Here is a 21745-nt window from a genome sequence, read left to right on the forward strand (position 1 = left end):
CATGCTGTTTAGCATGCATGTACTCCTGTGTTGCAGTGTCACAGTTTGGCACTTCATTTTTAGGTACACCTGGTGCTGCTCCTGGCATGCTCTTCTACACTCCTTACTGAACCAGGGTTGGTCCCCTGGATTGATGGTAATGGCAGAGTGAGGGACATGCCAGACCATGAAGTTACAGATTACGGTGGAATACAATTCTGCTGATGCTGATGGCCCACAGCATCCCATGAATGCCCAGTTTTGAGCTGTTAGATCTGTTCTGGATCTATCCCATTTAGCACGATGGTGGTGCCACACAACACCAACTTCAATGGTAAATTAAATACATCAAAACCAACTCGGGAACATTGGCCCACTGAGGACTGAGCATTTGGGGAGGGGGAGCATGAAGGGGGGGGGATGAAAAATGAAAATAGAGGAAGACTCCCCACCTGGTCAAATTTCCCTCCTCACCGCACACCCTGCTGCAACTAAAACTCACCACTTAGAAGCAGCCAGAGTCCAAATGTCAGTCAACTTAAATCTGAAGTTAATTTTCCAAAATCAGAAGCTCTAGAGTAAATAATTTAACTATCTACTGCATCCTTTTTACCATTGAAATTGGCGAGTACATAGTTACAAGGTGGGAAAACCAGTTCAATCAATATGGTTCCTCTGTGGCACCAACTTAGAGAACAGGGTCTCTGGAGTCATTTTCATTCTATCCCGTCTCAGGGGTTTGGGAAGGTTATTTGTTTCCAAAATAGAAATGAGCAGAAGTAGAAGGAAAACCATACCAAAGATGTGCAAATTTAATATTCTATAAGCTACACTTTATTTAGGCAAAGATCATAGTTGACTTGGAGGGTGCTGCAGAAATGAGGTAGTCATCTCGAGGAAATCCTTGGGAAAGCAAAAAAAAAAGTTCACTTACCAGTATAAATAGTTAGCCAGAGTAGAATTCCTACAAGCTCTTGAAATCAGGAATGCACAAAGGTCTTGCTGGAGGAGGAGGGAAAATCAAATCACAGTTGAAGTATTAATTCAAGGAATTGTTTGACAAAGCAGATGATAATTAGATCACTGCATTAGTAGTTTGTTAGTTATAATTGGTATTTGGGCCATTTGTCCCAACAAGCCTTCCCATTTTGACTGACCTCAACCCCATGTTCCCATCATCTTTGAAACATTTTTTCTCCAAAAACACATCTAGTTACTTCTTGAATCAACTAACTGACAGTTGCTTCAGTCATTTTCCTGCTAACTTAATTCATATTTTTAAGCCACCATTGTGTGAAATAGTTCTGTCCAAGTTCTTCATTTATTTGATTTTTAAATGATGTCTTAGTTTCAAACCTTCACCAGTGTCAACAACTTGTCTAAATTAATTTTAACCAATCCTTTGCTAACTTTGAAATACATTACATCATCTCAAAATGTGCTTTGCTTCTCATTTCCCACAAGAATACAAAACTTCCTTAAACTCCCCACTTAGCCTAGCATCTGCATTGCCCTATTCATCTTTAGTTCAGTGAAGATGAATATCCTTCCCATGGAGTGCACCACGTAATACTCCAAGTTGAGCTCTAACTAGTGCCTTATACAGCAACAATATTACCTCACTTGATTGGCATTTGATCTGTCTGGTAAAATATATATATTTTTTATTAATTGTTCCCCAATGCTGGCAAAGGTTACATTTATTGCCTGGCCTAATTAGCTTCATAGGCCACTAGAGAGAGCACCAGAGCCAACCATGCTATGTGGGACAAGGTGTACATGTAGGTCAGACCTTGAAGACCAAGTCCTGCAATACTCAAGTCGTAACATTGTTTCCGGTTATGGTTACCCTCAGTTCCTGGCTTTGTAATAAAATCTCTACCCTCTATTGCACAGCTATTAATCTCTGATGGACACTGAGGGAACACTTTTGTGGTAATTGGCTTAGAGAGACAGGAGGAGAGAAAAAAGGATGGGGGCGGGGAAGGAAGGCGTGACTGCGAGTGAGGCAGGTACAGGATCCAGGAGGTAGTATTGCAGGAGCCTCAGTCCCTGCACTTGTCCAATAGATTTGAGGTTCTTGCAACCCTTGTGGACAAGTGCAGGGACTGCGGGGAGGACGAGCAAACTGACCATGGCACCATGGTACAGGAAGCCGTTCAAGTGGGGGGGGGGGGGGGGGGGGGGGAGTAAAAAGGAAGGTGGTTGTAGTAGATGACAGTATAGTTAGGGGGATAGACACTGTTCTCTGCAGCCAGGAGGTGAGTCCCGGAGGCTATGTTGCCTACCTGGTGCCAGGGTAAAGGACATACATCTCCTCCTGGCTGGAGAAGAACTTGAAGTGGGAGGGGGAGGATCCAGTTGTCGTGGTCCACGTAGGTACCAACGACATAGGTAGGACAAAGAAAGAGGTTCTGCTGAGAGAGTTTGAGCAGCTAGGGACTAATTTAAAAAGCAGAACCACAAAAGTCATAGGGCTGGATTTTCATTCAGAAGTCGGATTGGAGGCGGGACTACAACTTTCAGGGTTGTAGTCCCGCCTCCATCGAGATGTGGCCAATCCACGTGATTTTAACTTGATTGACCTTGTTGGGCTCAGCAGGCCAATTAAGGGCAACAGGTGACGTCACAAACTGAAATTTCATCTGTCAAGACATTTTGACAGATGAAATCTCAGTGTTTCACAGCTGTTTGAAGCTGTCAAACACTGACAGTCTTACTTCTAACATGAGTCCTTCTCCACAAACTCAGTTAGAAATCTCTCCTGCACAGAAAACTGCAGGCCGTCACTTTTGACAGATCGCAGCCATTCTGCTTTCTGTGCCGGTGAGATGAGGGACTCCCCAAACCTAAAGGAAGGCTGAAAAGGTATGTAAAACTTATTTAATCACTTTAGACACACCAAACACACTTACCTTTGCACTCATGCACACATCACTCACCTGAACACAGACATCTCGACCCCTCCAAGCCCTTCAACCCGCTGGCCCGACTCCTCCAACTTGGTGTGGTTTGCAGCCGTCAGGATTCCCACAGTTCAAGCTTAAAAAGGGATTAGGCTAAAAACTGCCTGTTAACTACCTGTTAACAGACAGTTAATTGGCACTAATCCCTTCCCACCTCGGGTAGGCGGGTCCCAGCCTCCTTTGAAATTAGCATGGAGGCAGGTTGGGGGCAGGATCCCCGATTTCAGGAATTTAACCCCCCGCAAGCCTCCAAACCCGACTCCACGGCACACTGAAAATCGAGCCCATAATCTCTGGATTATTACCGGAGCCACGAGCAAATTGGCATAGGGTCAATAGGATCAGGGAGATAAATGCGTGGCTCAAAGATTGGTGTGGGAGAAATGGGTTTCGATTCGTGGGGCACTGGGGAAAGAGAGCTGTTCCGTTGGGACAGACTACACCTGAACCATGCTGGGACCAGAGTTCTACCGAATTGAGTAACCTGGGAGGTAAATAGGGCTTTAAATAAATAAGGGGGGAGAGAATGGTCCTAGTGGAGAGAAATCTAGAATGATAAAGAGAAAAGACAAGGAAGCAGTGCAGGAAAGTGATTGGGGTAAGGATAACCAGATTGTTTGTACACTCTGTCCCTTCCGGACACAAAAGGAGTGCACTAACAAATAGGGTCCAGGTAAGAAAAAATGGTAATAAGACAAATAGGGGCATAGAACAAAAAAATGTTAAGATGTCTAAAAATGTTAAAAAGACAAATCTAAAGGCACTGTATCTGAATGCACGAAGCATTCGTAATAAGGTAGACAAATTAACAGTGTAAATAGATACGATATAATTGCGATTACGGAAACATGGCTGCAGGATGACCAATGCTGGGAGCTGAATATCCAAGAATATTTGATATTTAGGAAGGACAGGCAAAAAATAAGAGTTAAGGATGAAATCAGAGCAATAGTGAGAAAGGATATTGGCTCAGAAAATCAAGATGTAGAATCAGTCTGGGTGGTGCTAAGAAGCACCAAGGGGCAGAAAACATTGGTGGGAGTTGTCTATAGGCCTCCAAACAGTAGTGTTAACGTAGGGGATGGCATAAAACAGGAAATAAGATATGCATGTAACAAGGGTACTACAGTAATCATGGGTGACTTTAATCTACATACAGACTTGCCAAACCAGATTAGCAATAATAGTGAAGTATGAATTCCTGGAGTGTGTACGAGATTTTTTTTTAGACCAGTACGTTGAGGAGCCAACTAGGGAACAGGCTATCCTAGATTGGGTATTGTGCAATGAGAAGGGGGTTAATTAATAATCTTGTTGTGCAGGGTCCTTTAGGGAAGAGTGACCATAACATGATAGAATTCTTCATTAAGATGGAAAGTGAAGAAGTCCAATCCGAAACTAGGGTCCTAAATTTAAACAAAGGAAATTACGAAGGTATGAGGAGCGAGTTGGCTATGATAGATTGGAGAGCTTCATTAAAAGGCATGACGGTGGATAGGCAATGGCTAACATTTAAGGAACGAATGCATGAATTGCAACAGTTATACATTCCTTTCTGGCACAAAAATGCAAAAGGAAAAGTGGCCCAACCATGGCTAACAAAAGAAATTAAGGATAGTATTAGATCCAAAGAGGAGTCATATAAAGTTGCCAGAAAAAGTAGCAAGCCTGAAGATTGGGAGCAGTTTAGAGTTCAGCAAAAAAGGACCAAGAGATTGATTAAGCGAGGAAAAATAGAGTATGAGACTAAACTTGCAAGGAACATGAAAGCGGACTGTAAAAGCTTGTACAAGTACGTAAAAAGAAAAAGATTAGTGAAGACAAATGTCGGTCCCTTACAGTCAGAAACGGGAGAATTTATAATGGGGAACAAGGAAATGGCCGAGCAATTAAACAAATACTTTGGTTCTGTCTTCACAGAAGGGGACACAAATTAAGACTTCCCAGAACTGTTAGAGAACCAAGGGTCTAGCGAGAAGGAGGAATTAAAGGAAATGAGTATTAGTAAAAAAAGTGCTGGAGAAATTAAAGGGACTGAAAGCTGATAAATCCCCAGGGCCTGATAATCTGCATCCCAGAGTACTAAAATAAGTAGCCATGGAAATAGTGAATGCGTTGGTTGTCATCTTCCAAAATTCTATAGATTATGGAACAGTTCCTGCAGATTGGAGGGTGGCAAATGTAACCCCACTATTTAAAAAAGGAGAGAAAACAGGGAACTACAGGCCGGTTAGCCTAACATCAGTAGTAGAGAAAATGTTAAAAGGATGTGATAACAGGACACTTAGAAAATATTAATGGGATTAGACAAAGTCAGCATGGATTTATGAAAGGGGAATCGTGTTTGACAAACCTACTGGAGTCTTTTGAGGATGCAACTGGTAGAATAGATAAGGGAGAACCAGTGGATGTGGTGTAATTGGATTACATAGAAGATAGGAGCAGGAGTAAGCCATTCGGCCATTCAATGCGATCATGGCTGATCATCCAAATTCAGTACACTGTCCCTGCTTTCTCCCCATATCCCTTGATCCCCTTAGCCTTAAGAAATATATTTAACTCCTTCTTGAATATATTTAATGAATTGGCCTCAACTGTCTTGTGGTAGAAAATTCCACAGGTTCACCACTCTCTGGGTGAAGAAATTCCTCCTCATCTCAGTCCTAAACGGCTTACCCCTCATCTTTAGACTGCGACCCCTGGTTCTGGACTCCCCCGCCATCGGGAACAGCCTTCCTGTATCTAGTCTGTCTAGTCCCATTAGAATTTTATAAGTTTCAATGAAATCCCCTCTCATTCTTCTAAAGTCTAGCAAATATAAGCCTAATCGACCCAATCTCTCTTCATACATCATTCCTGCCATCCCAGGTATCAGTCTGGTGAATCTTCGCTGCACTCCCTCCATGGCAAGAACATCCTTCCTCAGATAAGGCGACCAAAATTGCACACAGTACTCAAGGTGTGGTCTCACCAAAGCCCTGTACAACTGCAGCAAGACATCCTTGCTCCTGTACTCGAATCCTCTCGCTATGAAGGCCAGAATACCATTTGCCTTCTTAACCACCTGCTGCACCTGCATGCTTACCTTCAGCGACTGGTGCACAAAGACACCCAGGTCTCGTTGCACTTCCCCTTTTCCCAATCTATTGCTGTTCAGATAATAATCTGCCTTCCTGTTTTTGCCACCAAAGTGGATAACTTCGCATTTATCCACATTATACTGCATCTGCCATATCGCCCAACCTGTCCAAATTGTACTGGAGTTTATCTGCATCCTCCTCACAGCACACACGCCCACCCAGCTTTGTGTCGTCTGCAAACTTGGAGATATTACATCAAGTTCCCTCGTCTAGATCATTAATATATAGTGATAATAACTGGGGTCCCAGCACCGATCCCTGCGGTATCCCACTAGTCACTGCCTTCCACTCGGAAAAAGACCCGTTTACTCCATCTCTTTGCTTACTGTCTGCCAACCAGTTTTCTATCCAAGTCAGTACCTTACCCCCAATCCCGTGTGCTTTAACTTTGCACGCTAGTCTCTTATGTGGGACCTTATCGAAAGCCTTCTGAAAGTCCAAATACACCACATCCACTGGTTCGCCCTTATCTATTCTACCAGTTACATCCTCAAAAAATTCCAGTAGATTAGCCAAGCATGATTTACCTTTTGTAAATCCATGTTGACTTTGTCCAATCCAGTCACTGTTTTCCAAGTGCTCTGCTATTACATCTTTTATAATGGACTCTTAGTATTTTCCCCACTACCGATGTCAGGCTTACCGGTCTATAATTCCCCATTTTTTCTCTACCACCTTTTTAAATAGTGGGGTTACATTAGCTACCCTCCAACCCATGGGAACTGTTCCAGAGTCTATAGAATTTTGGAAGATGACCAGCAATGCATCTACTATTTCTAGGGCCACTTTCTTAAGTACCCTAGGATGTAGATGATCAGGCCCTGGGGATTTATCGGCCTTCAATTCCGTCAATTTCCCCTAACACCATTTCCCTCCAAATACTGATTTCATTCAGTTCCTCCCTCTCATTAGATCCTATGTTCCTCAACATCTCTGGGAGCTTATTTGTGTCCTCCTTTGTGAAGACAGAACCAAAGTATGTATTTAATTGGTCTGCCATGTCTTTGTTCCCCATTATAAATTCCCCTGATTCTGACTGTAAGGGACCTACGCTTGACTTTAGTAATCTTTCTCTCCTCACATATCTATAGAAGCTTTGAGTCAGTTTTTATGTTCCCTGAAAGCTTACTCTTATACTCTATTTTCCCCCGCTTAATTAATCCCTTTGTCCTCCTTTGCTGAATCCTAAACTGCTCCCAATCCTCAGGTCTGCTGCTTTTTCTGGCCAATTTATATGTCCTCTCCTTGGATCTTATGCTATCCCTAACTTCCCTTGTTAGCCAATGTTGAGTCACTTTTTTGTTTTATTTTTATGCCAAACAGGGATGAACAAATTATGTAATTCATCCATGCAATCTTTACATTTTTGCCATTGCCTATTCACCGTCAACCCTTTAACTAACAATCCCCAATCCATACTAGCAAACTCGTGCCTCATACCATCGTAGTTTCCTTTATTTAAGTTCAGGACCCTAGTCTCCGAGTCAACTACTTCACTCTCCATCTTAAAGAATTCTATCATATTATGATCGCTCCTCCCCAAGGGGCCTTGCACAACAAGATTGCTAATTAATCCTCTCTCATTACATGGCTTAGTGGCAGAAGGCAGAGGGTGATGGTTGAAGGTTGTTTTTGTGACTGGAAGCCCGTGTCCAGTGGGGTACCGCAGGGATCGGTGCTGGGTCCCTTGCTGTTTGTGGTCTACATTAATGATTTGGATGTGAATGTAAAAGGTATGATCAGTAACTTCGCAGATGACACGAAAATTGGTGGGGTGGTAGAGAGGAGGGTAGCCTCAGTCTGCAGGACGATATAGATGGGTTGGTCAGATGGGCGGAACAGTGGCAAATGGAATTTAACCCTGAAAAGTGTGAGGTGATGCATTTTGGACGGACTAACAAGGCAAGGGAATACACAATGAATGGTAAGACCCTAGGAAAGACAGAGGATCAGAGGGACCTTGGTGTGCATGTACATAGATCCCTGAAGGCAGAACAGGTGGATAAGGTGGTTAAAAAGGCATATGGGATACTTATATTCTATGCCTCGGCTAATGAAGGCAAGAGCAGGGAGATTATGATGGAGCTGTACAAAACGCTGGTTAGGCCACAGCTGGAATACTGTGTGCAGTTCTGGTTGCCACACTATAGGAAGGATGAGATTGCTTTGGAGAGGGTGCAGAGGAGATTCACCAGGATGTTACCTGGGCTGGAGCACTTCAGCTATGAAGAAAGACTGGACAGGCTGGGGTTGTTTTCCTTGGAGCAGAGAAGGCTGAGGGGGGACCTGATTGAGGTGTACAAAATTATGAGGCGTAGATAGAAAGGAACTTTTTCCCTTAGTAGAGGGGTCAATAACAAGGGGGCATAGATTCAAGGTAAGGGGCAGGAGGTTTAGAGGGGATTTGAGGAAGAACTTTTTCACCCAGAGGGTGGTTGGAATCTGGAACTCACTGCCTGAAAGGGTGGTAGAGGCAGGAACCCACACAACATTCAAGAAGCATTTGGATGAGCACTTAAAATGCCATAGCATACAAGGCAACGGACCAAATGCTGGAAAATGGGATTAGATTAGACAGGGCCTGATGGCCGGCGCGGACGCGATGGGCCAAAGGGCCTCTTTCTGTGCTGTATAACTCTGACTCTATGGCATAATACCCAGTCTAAGATGGCCTGATCTCTAGTTGGTTCCTCGACATATTGGTCCAGGAAATCATCCCATATACACTCTAGGAATTCCTCTTCCACAGTATTGTTACTAATTTGGTTAGACCAATCTATATGTAGAAGACCTTTGATAAAGTCCCATATAAGAGGTTAGTGTGCAAAATTAAAGCACATGGGATTAGGGGCAATATACTGGCATGGATTGAAAATTGGTTAACAGGCAGGAAACAGAGTAGGAATAAATGGGTCTTTTTCAGGGTGGCAGGCAGTGACTAGTGGGCTACTGCAGGGATGAGAGCTTGGGCCCCAGCTATTAACAATATATCTCAATGATTTGGATGATGGAACCAAATGTAACATTTCCAAGTTTGCTGACGACATGTGAGTTGTGAGGGGGATGCAAAGAGGCTTCAAGGCGATTTAGACATGTTGAGTGACTGGGCAAATACATGGCAGATGCAGCATAACGTGGATAAATGCGAAGTTATCCACTTCGGTAGGAAAAACAGAAAGGCAGAGTATTATTTAAATGGTGATAGATTGGGAAATGTTGATGTACAGAGGGACCTCGGTGTCCTTGTACACCAGTCACTGAAAGCAAGCATGCAGGTGCAGCAAGCAGTTAGGAAGGCCAATGGTACATTGGCTTTCATTGCAAGAGGATGAGAGTACAGGAGCAAGGATGTCTTACTACAGTTATACAGGGCCTTGGTGAGATCACACCTGGAGTAGTGTGTGCAGTTTTGGTCTCCTTACCTAAGAAAGGATATACTTGCCATAGAGGGAGTGCAACGAAGGTTCACCAGACTGATTCCTGGGATGGCAGGACTGTCGTATGAGGAGAGATTGGGTCGACTAGGCCTGTATTCACTAGATTTTAGAAGAATGAGAGGGGATCTCATTGAAACGTATAAAATTCTGACAGGGCTAGACAGACTGGATGCAGGGAGGATGTTTCCCCTGGCTGGGGGGTCTAGAACGAGGGGTCACAGTCTCAGGATATGGGGTAGGACGTGTAGGACTGAAATGAGGAGAAATTTCTTCACTCAGAGGTGGTGAACCTGTGGAATTCTCTACCACAGAAGGCTGTGGAGGCCAAGTCACTGAATATATTTAAGAAGGAGATAGACAGATTTCTAGACACAAAAGGCATCAAGGGGTATGGGGAGAGAGCGGGAATATGGTATTGAGATAGAGGATCAGCCATGATCACATTGAATGGCGGAGCAGGCTCATAGGGCCGAATGGCCTACTCCTATATTTCTATGCTTCTAAGGAGGAGGGCAATTTGCAAATAGTGTCTTTGATAGCGACTGGCATTGCAGAGGGGAAAAGAAAAACAGACGGTTAGCCAAACTTGGTCAAAGAAGTGGGTTTTAAGATAGGTCTGATAAATGAGAATATGGAGGAGGCGGCAGAGGGAAATTAAGAAACTGGAGTAACAGGAAAGGAGAGTTCTTGGGTACTGGGGGGTGGAAATTGTAGAGCTGGAGTGAGAGGTAGTGAGCAAGGCCATTAAAAACAAGTATTTAAATACAAGAATGAGAATTTTAAAATTGAGGAACTAGGAGTTCAAGAGGCTGGGCATCATCCAGGACAGAGCAGTTCACTCAATTGGTGCCCATACCACTGGACTCAACATCCACTACCTTCAGCACTGGTGCACTGTGGCTGCATTATGTACAATGCATTGCAGCAACAGCAATTTCTTTCTCTGTGACCCCTAACAACAAGAAGCACAAGAATGGCAAAGTGTGGGAACACTAGTATATCACATGCCATGCGGATTTGGAGATTTGCTACAGTTCCTCCTTCACCACTGGGTCAATATCCTAGAATTCCCTACACAAACCATTGTGGAAGCACTATTATGACAAGGACTGCAGTGGATCTCAGTTGCCCAACTCCACCTTCTCAGAGCAACTAGGGATGGGCAACAAATGCAGTCTTGCCAGCATCGAGAACAGAAAAATGCCAATGTAGGTCAGCAAGGACAGAGGGGTGACAGACAAGTAGGACTTGGTGTGGGATAGCATAGGGGCAGCAGAGTTTCTGATGAGCTGTAGTTTCCGAAGGGTGAAAAAAGAGAGGCTAGACCAGACCGTAGAAGTAAATAGAACCTGGAGCTGACAAATGCATGGATGAGGGTTTCAGTGGCACATGGGCCGAAGTAGGGGCAGAGGTAGCAAGTTTACAGAGGTGGAAGTGGTAGTCGTAACCACAGAGTATTTGGAGTCAGAAGCTTGGCGCAGGCTCAAACAGGACCCCGAAGGTTGTGAACAGTCCAATTCTGGCTAATACAGCAGTTGGGGAAGAGGCTGGAGTCAGCGCTGAGGGTTCAGAGATGGTGGTAGGGCCAAAGATTATAGCTGCAATTTTCCCAATATTTAGCTGGAGGATAACTGTGGTTCATCCAACACTAGATGTCAGACAAGCAGTCTGAAAGCACAAACTGGAGTCTCCTGGAACTGGTGCAAGTGCCTGAAACTTGGCATAGAGAGGGGAGTTTAAGGAGGCAGTTGATAATGAAGGAGCCTGAAGTTATATTTTCATTCCAGGATACTTAGAGTAGTGGGTGGTTTTGGCAGGAGAGCTTGATGTGATCCAGCCAGAATTGATGATGGTTGGCCAAGTCAGTTGTGTGTCAAGTAAACTCAAGTTTGCACCCCTGGGACTTGAGGGAGTGAAGATGAGGACAATACCAGAGGGAACAATAGGGATGGGAACAGTGAAGGTTTTGTTGGGCAAGAAGACATCAAAAGGTGATGCAGCGATATTGTGACGATTGGAGGGCCAAAGGTTAGGTCGTTGGGAGCTTCAGAGTGTAGTGTAAGTAAATTGAGAAAGAGCTTTATTTTCCATGAGTAGCTGCAGAATGAAGTGGGGTTGAAAGAGGGTAGGTGGAAGTGGATGGGGAGGAATACACAGAAGAAGTGGTTAGAGATGGCTTTGTCACTAATTGAGACCATGGGAGTAGGGGGGACATGGAAGATGGCATGAGGGTATTGTGTATGTAACCGTTTACCTTTAAGGGAACTATAGAATGTAACTGTTCGCCTTTAAGAGCACTACTTAGGGTGGCACTATTTATTGGCTCATGTATACTGTAATACCGATAGTGACCACACCAGTATATAAGGGTTGGAATACGTTAACTAGGGCAGAAATCGCCCAGACCTCTGAATAGTAAAGACCTGTTTTGTTTGTACTTCTAAAGTCTCTGAAGTTATTTACTGCACAACTTACAGACTTTACAATGGCGACGAGGCCGATCGTACCCTGCGGCAACAGTAGTTCCTAAGCAACTAAGGAGCGTCGAAGTGAGGCACCCGCCCTCGTCGTTCTGCTGGGTGAAAACTCGAGGCTGCAGCGATAGCAAAGAGGAAGATTTTGGCATTGAAAACTTCCATCTGCAACAGGCACTGACGGTCCCTTCTGCCACAGTGAGGAGCGAGCCGATCGACAAGAGAGGCAAGGCTGCCACGGACTGTGAGTAAGGGAACAGTAAAAGAAAATAAGGAAGGAGTAAAACCAGAGGATAAGGGCGGTACACTCGACCACGGTCGAGGGGGAAAGGAGCCAGACAAAGTCGGGTCCAGAGGCGCCGAGACCGGGAGCAGGCCGGGTGAGACAGAGCCGAGAAATCGGGAATTGGCCGTGAGCCAGTTCAGAGGCTGTAACTGTCCGCCGTCATCGGGGGTACCCGGAGCCGGTTGCCTGCCGCGGGAAGGAGAGCGCTGAAGCCGACGCGCGGGCTGGGGATCTGAAAGCCAGCGGAGAGCGCTGAAGCCGACGCGCGGGCTGGGGATCTGAAAACCAGCGGAGAGCGCTGAAGCCGACGCGCGGGCTGGGGGTCTGAAAGCCAGCGGAGAGCGCTGAAGCCGACGCACAGGCTGGGGACCGGTAGCCAGCGGCCGTCGCCCGCGGGGGAAAGTGTACCCCTCCCGCCAGGGGAAGAAGCGGGAAACCGCCATTGCCGTGGGCGGGGAGAACAGAAAAGCGCGGGGAAAACCGCCATTAAAGTGGGCGGGGAGAGCCGAGAAGCGCAGGAAAGCCGCCATTTTTCGCGGGGAAAACCGCCGAAGAAGAAGGAAGAAGCGGGAAACCGCCATCTTGGAAATTATTAAGAATTTCAGAAAAGTAATAAGATTTTTCAGAAAGGCTGGTGTGTTCTCAAGAAGAGAGAAGAAAATTAATAATAAGTAAAGTAATACTTGTGTTGTTCTCGAGAAGAGAAGATGCCTAAACGAGGTAATATCACCAAATGCTATCGTTGTGGGAAGTCAACACACGACCAAAAGCAATGCTGGGGTAAAAACCAGGAATGCTGGAAATGTGGCAAGATCGGGCACATAGCTAAAGTGTGCCGGTCAGGAACAACGTGCAACAATAATGAGTCCTCACAAAAATGGGACAGAAAGGTACATGACGCAAATAGGAAGAGTCTGAAGGAACAGAAGTCGGACACACACGCCAAAGGCAGAGGACTGGACGGTCTAAGAATTCACAACGTGAGCAATGAAGCCGACCGTCAAACTATTTGGATAACGCTACCGATTGAAAAGGTCCCAGTAAAAATGGAAGTGGACACCGGATCGGCGTTGACGGTCATGAATAAGCATGACTATCAAAAGTTTTTCAAGCATATTCCACTACGGGATGCGGATCTGATACTGAAGACATACACGGGGCAAAAAGTATTCCCCATCGGGAAGATAGAGGTCAAGGTGAAATACAAAGATAAAGTTCACCACCGGTTGGAGCTGTATGTGTTGTCTGAGGGAGGCCCACCACTTCTGGGACGGGAGTGGATCCGGAAAATAAAGATGGATTGGCATGCACTAAACACCATGACGGTGGAGCCCGAAAAAGAGGACGTCAAACCTGAACGGTTGGCCAGAATATTAGACGAAGCTAAAGAGGTATTCCAGCAAGGACTGGGAAAGCTACGAGGTATTAAAGCAAAGGTCAAGATTGCAGAACATGCAAGCCCAAAGTTTTGTAAGGCCAGGTCGGTACCGTATGCAATACGACCAGCAGTGGAGGCAGAACTAGAAGAACTTAAACGATCAGGGGTTCTGTCAAAAGTAGACCACAGTGAGTGGGCCACGGCCATTGTACCCGTCATGAAATCCTCACCAAGTAGTAAGCCAGGGGGACCGGGGAAGGTCCGTATCTGCGGGGATTTCAAGATCACAGTGAACCCGGTGCTTCAGTCGGTACAATACCCGCTGCCAAGGATTGAAGATATTTTCGCTTCGTTGGCTGGAGGAAAACACTTCACGAAGATAGACCTAGCTCAGGCATATTTACAGATGGAGGTTGAGGAAGAGTCACGCCAATACCTAACTATCAATACCCACAGAGGGTTGTACCGTTATAACAGACTGGTCTTTGGAGTGGCTTCGGCACCAGCAATTTGGCAGAGGGCCATGGAACAGGTGTTACAAGGAATTCCAAGCACGCAGTGCTATTTGGATGATATCCTAATCACGGGAATGGATGAAGAGGAACACCTCACGAATTTGAAACTGGTACTCACCAGGTTAAAGGAGTATGGCCTTAGGGTTAACCGCAATAAGTGTGAGTTTTTCCAAAAACGAATCTCATACTGCGGTCATATCATTGACCGCGAGGGACTACATAAATCACCGGAGAAGATAGAAGCAGTCGTGCAGGCTCCCGCTCCAGGGAACGTGTCACAGTTACGATCATTCTTGGGGTTAATCAATTACTACCACAAGTTCCTACCAAATTTGTCCACGGTGCTGCATCCACTGAATGAGCTGTTGCGAAAGGAGACACCATGGAAGTGGAGTGAGGAGTGCAAAAAGGCTTTTCGCAGAAGCAAGGAGTTGATTACCTCTGAAGAAGTGTTGGCTCATTTCAACCCAGCATTACCCCTTCGGCTGGCGTGTGATGCTTCACCGTACGGAATTGGAGCAGTACTTTCGCACAGGCTACCAAATGGCTTGGAAAGGCCAGTGGCTTTTGCGTCCCGATCTTTGACACCCGCGGAGCGAAATTACGCCCAGATAGACAGGGAGGCCCTCAGTCTTGTGTGGGGCGTGAAGAAATTCAACCATTACTTGCAATGTAAGAGGTTCACATTGCTGACAGACCACCAGCCGTTGGTGTCCATATTTAACCCGAACAAGGCCGTGTCCAACATGACAGCACAAAGGCTACAAAGATGGTCAGTCTTACTTGGGGCACACCAGTATGATATTGAATACAAACGGTCCAAGCAACATGGAAACGCTGATGGGCTATCACGCTTACCATTGCCAATGGTAGAAGAAGCGAGGACAGTAGACCCAGTAGAGTTGTTCCACTCATCAATAGTGGAGTGTTTGCCGATCACGAACTCAATGATCGAAAATGAGACAAGGAATGACCCGACTCTTTCACGAGTCTATGACTTAACGGTGGAGGGATGGCCAGCGCAGTGCGAACCAACACTGCAAGCATTCGCACAGAGGAAAGCACAACTGTCTGTGTGTCGAGGAACCCTGATGTGTGGGTCTAGAGTGGTGATTCCACCCAAACTCCAAAAGAAAATACTCAAGGAGCTGCACGAAGGACACCTGGGGGGCGTAAAGATGAAGAACCTAGCTAGGGCGTTTGTGTGGTGGCCAGGCATCGATGGGGACATAGAGGAGATAATGAAGAATTGCCTAGGATGTCAGAGGGTTCAGAACGCGCCACCACAGGCTCCTCTGCACCCATGGGAGTGGCCCTCATCTCCCTGGCAAAGAGTACACATCGACTTTGCGGGGCCTTTCATGGACTCGATGTTCTTAATAGCGGTAGATGCCCACTCCAAGTGGCCGGAAGTAATTAAGATGACCACCACCCACGACGGAAAAAACCATTACGGTGCTAAGGACAATGTTTGCGCGGAATGGTCTGCCAGAACAGGTCTGTTCCGATAATGGGCCGCAATTTGTGTCTGAGGAATTTAAGAAATTTCTAAAAAGCAATGGGGTTAAACATTACACATCAGCCCCATACCATCCCGCCTCCAATGGACTGGCTGAAAGATTTGTCCAGACCTTCAAGAAGGCCATAAAGGCCATGAGTAATGAAGACATAAGTTTACAGCATAAGGTGGATAGCTTTTTGTTGGCCTATCGAAATGCAACACATGCGGTCACGAATCAAACTCCCGCAATGATGTTTTGCAATAGACGCCTAAGATGCCGGCTGGATTTGCTCAAACCAAACGCAAGAAGGGACGTAGAGAACCGGCAATTCCAGGGCATGAATGAAAGGGCCACCAGATCTTTCCAGATGGGGCAACAAGTTTTGGCCCGGGACTACCGTACGGAGAAATGGCAGCCTGGAACTATTAAAAAAAAGGCTAGGACCGTTGATGTACACGGTGGACATTGGGGACAAGGTAATAAGGCGCCATGTTGACCAGATCATAGGGTCCGCCACAAATGAACAGCCGACTTCACCACCTTACCCGAGTAATGTTGAAACTGAAGTACCCAGAACACCTACTTCTGATCTAGTAATACTAGAATCAGATAAACCTGACACTGTTGTTCCAGCTGAATCGACTTTACCAGAGACACCTACTGGACCGCTGGGAATGACGACACCACTGCGGCGTTATCCGGACAGAATCCGGAAACCTCCACAGAGACTGAACCTGTAAACTGTTTCCACTAAGAGTATGTTGCAACTGTTCTTACGGAGACTGAATCTGTGATCTGTTTTGACATGAAGTTATATATGTTATTATGTTATGTTAAACATGAAGTTATATGACGTTGACTCCATCGAGAGTATATCTGCAAACTGTCTATATAAGTTGAAGATTGTATGTTTAACGGGATTCTGTAAGTAATAAGCTAGAAAGGGAGGAGTGTTGTGTATGTAACCGTTTACCTTTAAGGGAACTATAGAATGTAACCGTTCGCCTTTAAGAGCACTACTTAGGGTGGCACTATTTATTGGCTCATGTATACTGTAATACCGATAGTGACCACACCAGTATATAAGGGTTGGAATACGTTAACTAGGGCAGAAATCGCCCAGACCTCTGAATAGTAAAGACCTGTTTTGTTTGTACTTCTAAAGTCTCTGAAGTTATTTACTGCACAACTTACAGACTTTACAGAGGGGGTGGCCACAAATATGGGAGGAATTTATATGGATACAGGACAGGGAAGCAGCGATATCAGAGAGAGAGAGACCAATGGGAGTTGAGGTGAAGATTGAAAATCAAGGATGGAGAGTCACTCAGTGCAGAGGCCGAGAGAGGAGAGAAGGGAAGGTATATTGGGGAGACATTGGAAGCAGAAAACATGGCAGGCAGTAGACAGGATTTTCAGCAATGGGTTGGAACAGGGAGACGTGCATCAAGAGAAGGGAGCAGGCAGAGGTCAAAATGTGCCTTGGGGATAAATACTACACCTTAACCATGTGTTTTGGGCAAGGCCGGCAGTCAAAAGTATAGCCAGGCGGGGAGTCTTTAATAAGGGCCAAAGTGTTGCCACCCATGAGGCAAGTTTCAGTCAAAGCCAGGATGTCAATATGATCACCCACAATAAGGTTGTGATTGGCAAGAGTCTTGTCTTCAAGTCAGTGGACATTCTGGAGGGAAATGTAGAGATTGTTAATCTACCAGTAGATTCTAAAGGGAAAGGGCAGAGTTAAGAGGTTGAAGAATTCCAGCAGGTTGTGGGCCGATTCCCTTGACAATATGGCAAATCAGACTTTTCTCTTGTCTGCAAAACCATATACCCATGAAAAATTGAGTTCATGATTCTGCCACTGAGTAAGGGAACAAAGATTTAGTAACACAAATACCCAGAGCTTGCTCTTGGTCACCGATCTCCCAAGATCCGAACAAAACAAGTGCCAATATAAAAGAGGTGATCAGTAAAGATCAGTTAATACCTGGGGTTTTGGTGTAAACTTTATGTATGCTAATTTGTCACCCTCACACAGCATCCCATGGAAGCCAGCTCCCATCAAGTTATTAGCACTGCTTAAACAAAAATATCCACAAAAATTCAACCAAAATGAGAAATGTTTGTTGTCTAGTTGTAATTCTCACTTATACGGTTCCCAAGGAAGAAATGCATTATCGATGGCATCTTACCTTTAGTAAGGTTAAGACCAAATTGAAGCCTGCACCCAGAGAAACGATCAATAACCTGGCTCAATGACCGAGCTCAGTACTTCAGCACAAGCAGAAATTCTAGCATCTTCTGTTGAGACTGCACTGAATTAATAATTGGGACTGGAACTGGTTTTCCTCAGCAGTCTCTGAGATGTCACATCAATAAAATAACTCAATAATTCTAGCTTGCCTTCAAGGACAAAATAGTAAGCATTCTGAATATTCTAGGAGGACAGGGATTACAGTCATGAAGGAGACAGTGTTGCAGCTGTGCAGACTTTTTAAAACTACCAAAAAGGGTAAGCAGACTGAAAACATGAATACTGCATTTGTGCATTATAAACCTTCTTTGATTTACTTCACACTATAATAAATCACATTTTTCTCATCTGACATGTTGATTAGTCCTCAGAACAGGTGGAGGCAATTCCATGCTTCCGTTATAATTTATTGCATGTTGGGAGCACCAGGCAGGATAGATCGCTAATCTTCAGTAAAGAGATGATATTTCCAGTAAAACAAAAACAAGTAGCTAAAAGTTCATGGAAGTAACAATTTGCATCAACTGCTTTTACCTCTAGGCTTTCTCCATCTGTTGTCTCTTTTGCCTTAGAAACTGGAGGAGGAGAGGATACCGGAGGAAACTGACTGGTGATTATTTGGGAGCTAGAAGAAAATGTTCAGAATATAAATCAGTTTTAAAAAATTAATCCAACACGAGAGTATAAAAATTACAATGAAGAATGAGCACTGAGTTTTGGCCAACCTACTATTTGTATTAACAGAGAATGCTGGAAAAACTCAGCAGGCCAGGCAACATCCGTGGAGAGAAATTAGAGTCGACATTTCGGGTCTAACCCTTTTTCAAAACTGGAAAGGAAATGAAATAGATCGAAAGGCAGGGCTGGGAGAGAACAAAAGAAGTGAAGAGACATTAAGAGGTATTCAAAACGAGACGAGATGGTGATAGGACTAGTGGAGACAAAAGACGGCTCAGATTAGGTGTGAAATGTTCTGGCAGAATGAGAGACAGCTGCCATGTGGGAGAGAGGAAAAAAGGTGGGGTGGGAAAGGGAAAAACCAAAACAAAGTGGTAGATAAAAAATAAATAAAAATGGAATAGGGGCCGAGGTTATGATCTGAAATTGTTGAACTTGATATTGAGTCCGGAAGGCTGCGAAGTACCTAATCGGAAGGTGAGGTGCTGTTCCTCGAGTTTACGTTGAGCTTCCGTGGAACAATGCATGAGGCCAAGGACGGTGAGGTCCGAGTGGGAATGGAGTGGTGAATTAAAATGACAGGCGACCGGAAGCTCGGGGTCACCCTTACGGACTGAACGGAGGTGTTCCGCAAAGCGGTCACCCAATCTGAAGCTCAACGTAAACTCGAGGAACAGCACCTCATCTTCTGATTAGGCACTTTACAGCCTTCCGGACTCAATATCGAGTTCAACAATTTCAGATCATAACCTCGGCCCCTATTACATTTTTACTTATATTTTTTATCCACCCCTTTGTTTTGGTTTTTCCCTTTCCCCCCCCCCCCTTTCCTTTTTTTTCCCTCTCTCCCACATGGCAGCTGTGTCTCATTCTGCCAGAACATTTCACACCTAATCTGAGCCGTCTTTTGTCTCCACTAGTCCTATCACCATCTCGTCTCGTTTTGAATACCTCTTAATCACAGAATCACAGAAACCCCACAGTGCAGATAGAGGCCATTTCGGCCCATCGAGCCTGCACCGACACATATCCCACCCGATCCCCGTAACCCCTACACCAACACATATCCCACCCTATCCCCGTAACCCCACGTATTTAATCCCCCTAACACTAAGGGTCAATTTATCATAGCCAATCAACCTAACCCGCACATCTTTGGACTGTGGGAGGAAACCGGAGCACCCGGAGGAAACCCACGCAAACACGGGGAGAATGTGCAAACTCCACACAGACAGTCACCCGAGGCCAGATTCGAACCCGGGTCCCTGGCGCTGTGAGGCAACAGTGCTAACCACTATGCCACCGTGCTGCCCTTTTTTTCTAAATGTAATATCCCTACACCGACAACCATCCCACCCAAGCCCTATCCCCGTAACCCCGCGTATTTAATCCCCCCTAACACTAAGGGCCAATTTTTATCATGGCCAATCAACCTAACCCGCACATCTTTGGACTTTGCACGTCTCTTCACTTCTTTTGTTCTCTCCCAGCCCTGCCTTTCGATCTATTTCATTTCCTTTCCAGTTTTGAAAAAGGGTTAGACCCGAAACGTCAACTCTAATTTCTCTCCATGGATGTTGCCTGGCCTGCTGAGTTTTTCCAGCATTCTCTGTTGTTATTTCGGATTTCCAGCATCTGCAGTATTTTGCTATCGTACTACTATTTGTATTTTTAGGTTTAATAAATATTGCTAAGTTAGGCTGGTTTATTAAACTTATCGCAGATGATTACTTGTTTTAATTGTTCAGTATATCAGCATTGATTATTTGTGGGTACACAAAGATCTTCAGCAATTTAGGTTGGTGCTTTGAAAAGACAGGGAATTACAAAATGCTGCACTTGAACATAAAGTTACAGCAGTACACTGCCTTCCCAATACTTTAGAACATTTGTCATGAAAATATAGAACTACTCACTTGGAAGGCAATAACATTTTTTTTAAACAATACTTTTCGCCAATAGTCATAAGAACAATGAGAAAGGAAAAGATCTTCGATTCCACCAGCCTGTCACAACTGCAATGCTTTGTGCACCACAATGTATACACTTCGCAAACCACTCAAAGGCCATGTGATCTCCTGGGAGGCAAAAAAACGGATTAAAAACCCAAGCCAATTTGGGGGGGGGGGGGGGGTGAAATCCAAAAAATTCCTTGATTAATATAATTCTGTACCTACCTTTTGTTTGAGGGAATTGTACAGATCAGAAAGACCAGAAACAGGTCCAGCTCTCGTTAAAGAAATTAGTCTAGGCTTTCCAATTGAGGGCACCTTTGGCAGGTAGACTTCCACCCGCCACAGAGATGCCATGCTGACATTCCAGCCTTGGAGTAAATTGCATGCTGGAGACCAAGGGGCATAAATTTGGTTGGTTAGCGCCCGAGCGCAGAGATTTTAGCGCCGCTCGCAAAATTGACCAGTCGTTTTGCGGCGGCATTAAACACTACCGCCACGATCTCCTGCGCCCGCAGATAGTGACGTCAGTCAAGCATGCAACGCCCCAGACCTGATACTGAGTCGCGCCCCCTGCCTTAGTGCCCGTCACTATAAACGACAGGTACTGGGGAACGTTTTCAAGTCGGGAAGGGGCTGGGGGAGCGCTATTTAAAGGCGGGCGCTTCCTGCCTTTTGTCGGCAAAATTTTTGGTTTTAATGCTGTCCTAAGGAGTTTTGACCCTCAGCACCACTCTTCAGGTCCCTAAGCGCCGAGCTCTTTCCCTGGGCCTATCCATTAGTGCTTCCAACAGAATTGCTTTTGAGGTCTCTCCAGGCCGAGATTCAAGGCTGCAATGAGCAGGGTGTGGCTGACCAGCAAGATGGCCCCTCCCCTTTAAGAACTGGACAGCGCCAGTCTGTCTGGCTTCCATGGTAACTGGCATCGCCCGAGCTTCGGTAGCGTCTCGTTCCCTGATGTTTGCGCTTTGAGAGGTGTGTAGCGCCTGATTTACCGCTCAAATCACCTCCAGGGGTGAGAGGCGAATTTTGAAGTCGGAGGCGATAATTAGCGGCAGGTGCTAAACTTTGCGCCCGGCCGATAGTAACGCTCCAAAATGGCAGATACCGAACCCCCCCCACCCAAGTTGCAGTGCCCCTGCCAGGTCGAGAGGAGAGGGAGAGCATCAAACTGAGCCCTCAGA

General features: G+C 45.4%; 1 protein-coding gene across 2 annotated transcripts in view; it reads right to left on the minus strand.

Moving 5' to 3' along the window:
- The window catches only part of pik3c3 (phosphatidylinositol 3-kinase, catalytic subunit type 3), a 153364-nt gene that overhangs the window by 63394 nt on the left and 68225 nt on the right, over positions 1 to 21745 (minus strand). For both annotated transcript variants that reach the window (XM_085973256.1, XM_085973266.1), the window contains exons 12-13: positions 18466 to 18556; positions 914 to 981 (exon numbers count right to left, since the gene is read on the minus strand). In XM_085973256.1, the coding sequence (XP_085829382.1) occupies positions 914 to 981; positions 18466 to 18556 (159 nt within the window). The remainder of the gene's footprint in view (positions 1 to 913; positions 982 to 18465; positions 18557 to 21745) is intronic.

The sequence above is a fragment of the Somniosus microcephalus genome, chromosome 2 (assembly GCF_052327205.1).
Source record: "Somniosus microcephalus isolate GS21.2 chromosome 2, FLI_Smic_1.0, whole genome shotgun sequence".
In the NCBI taxonomy this organism is placed as follows: Eukaryota; Metazoa; Chordata; class Chondrichthyes; order Squaliformes; family Somniosidae; genus Somniosus; species Somniosus microcephalus.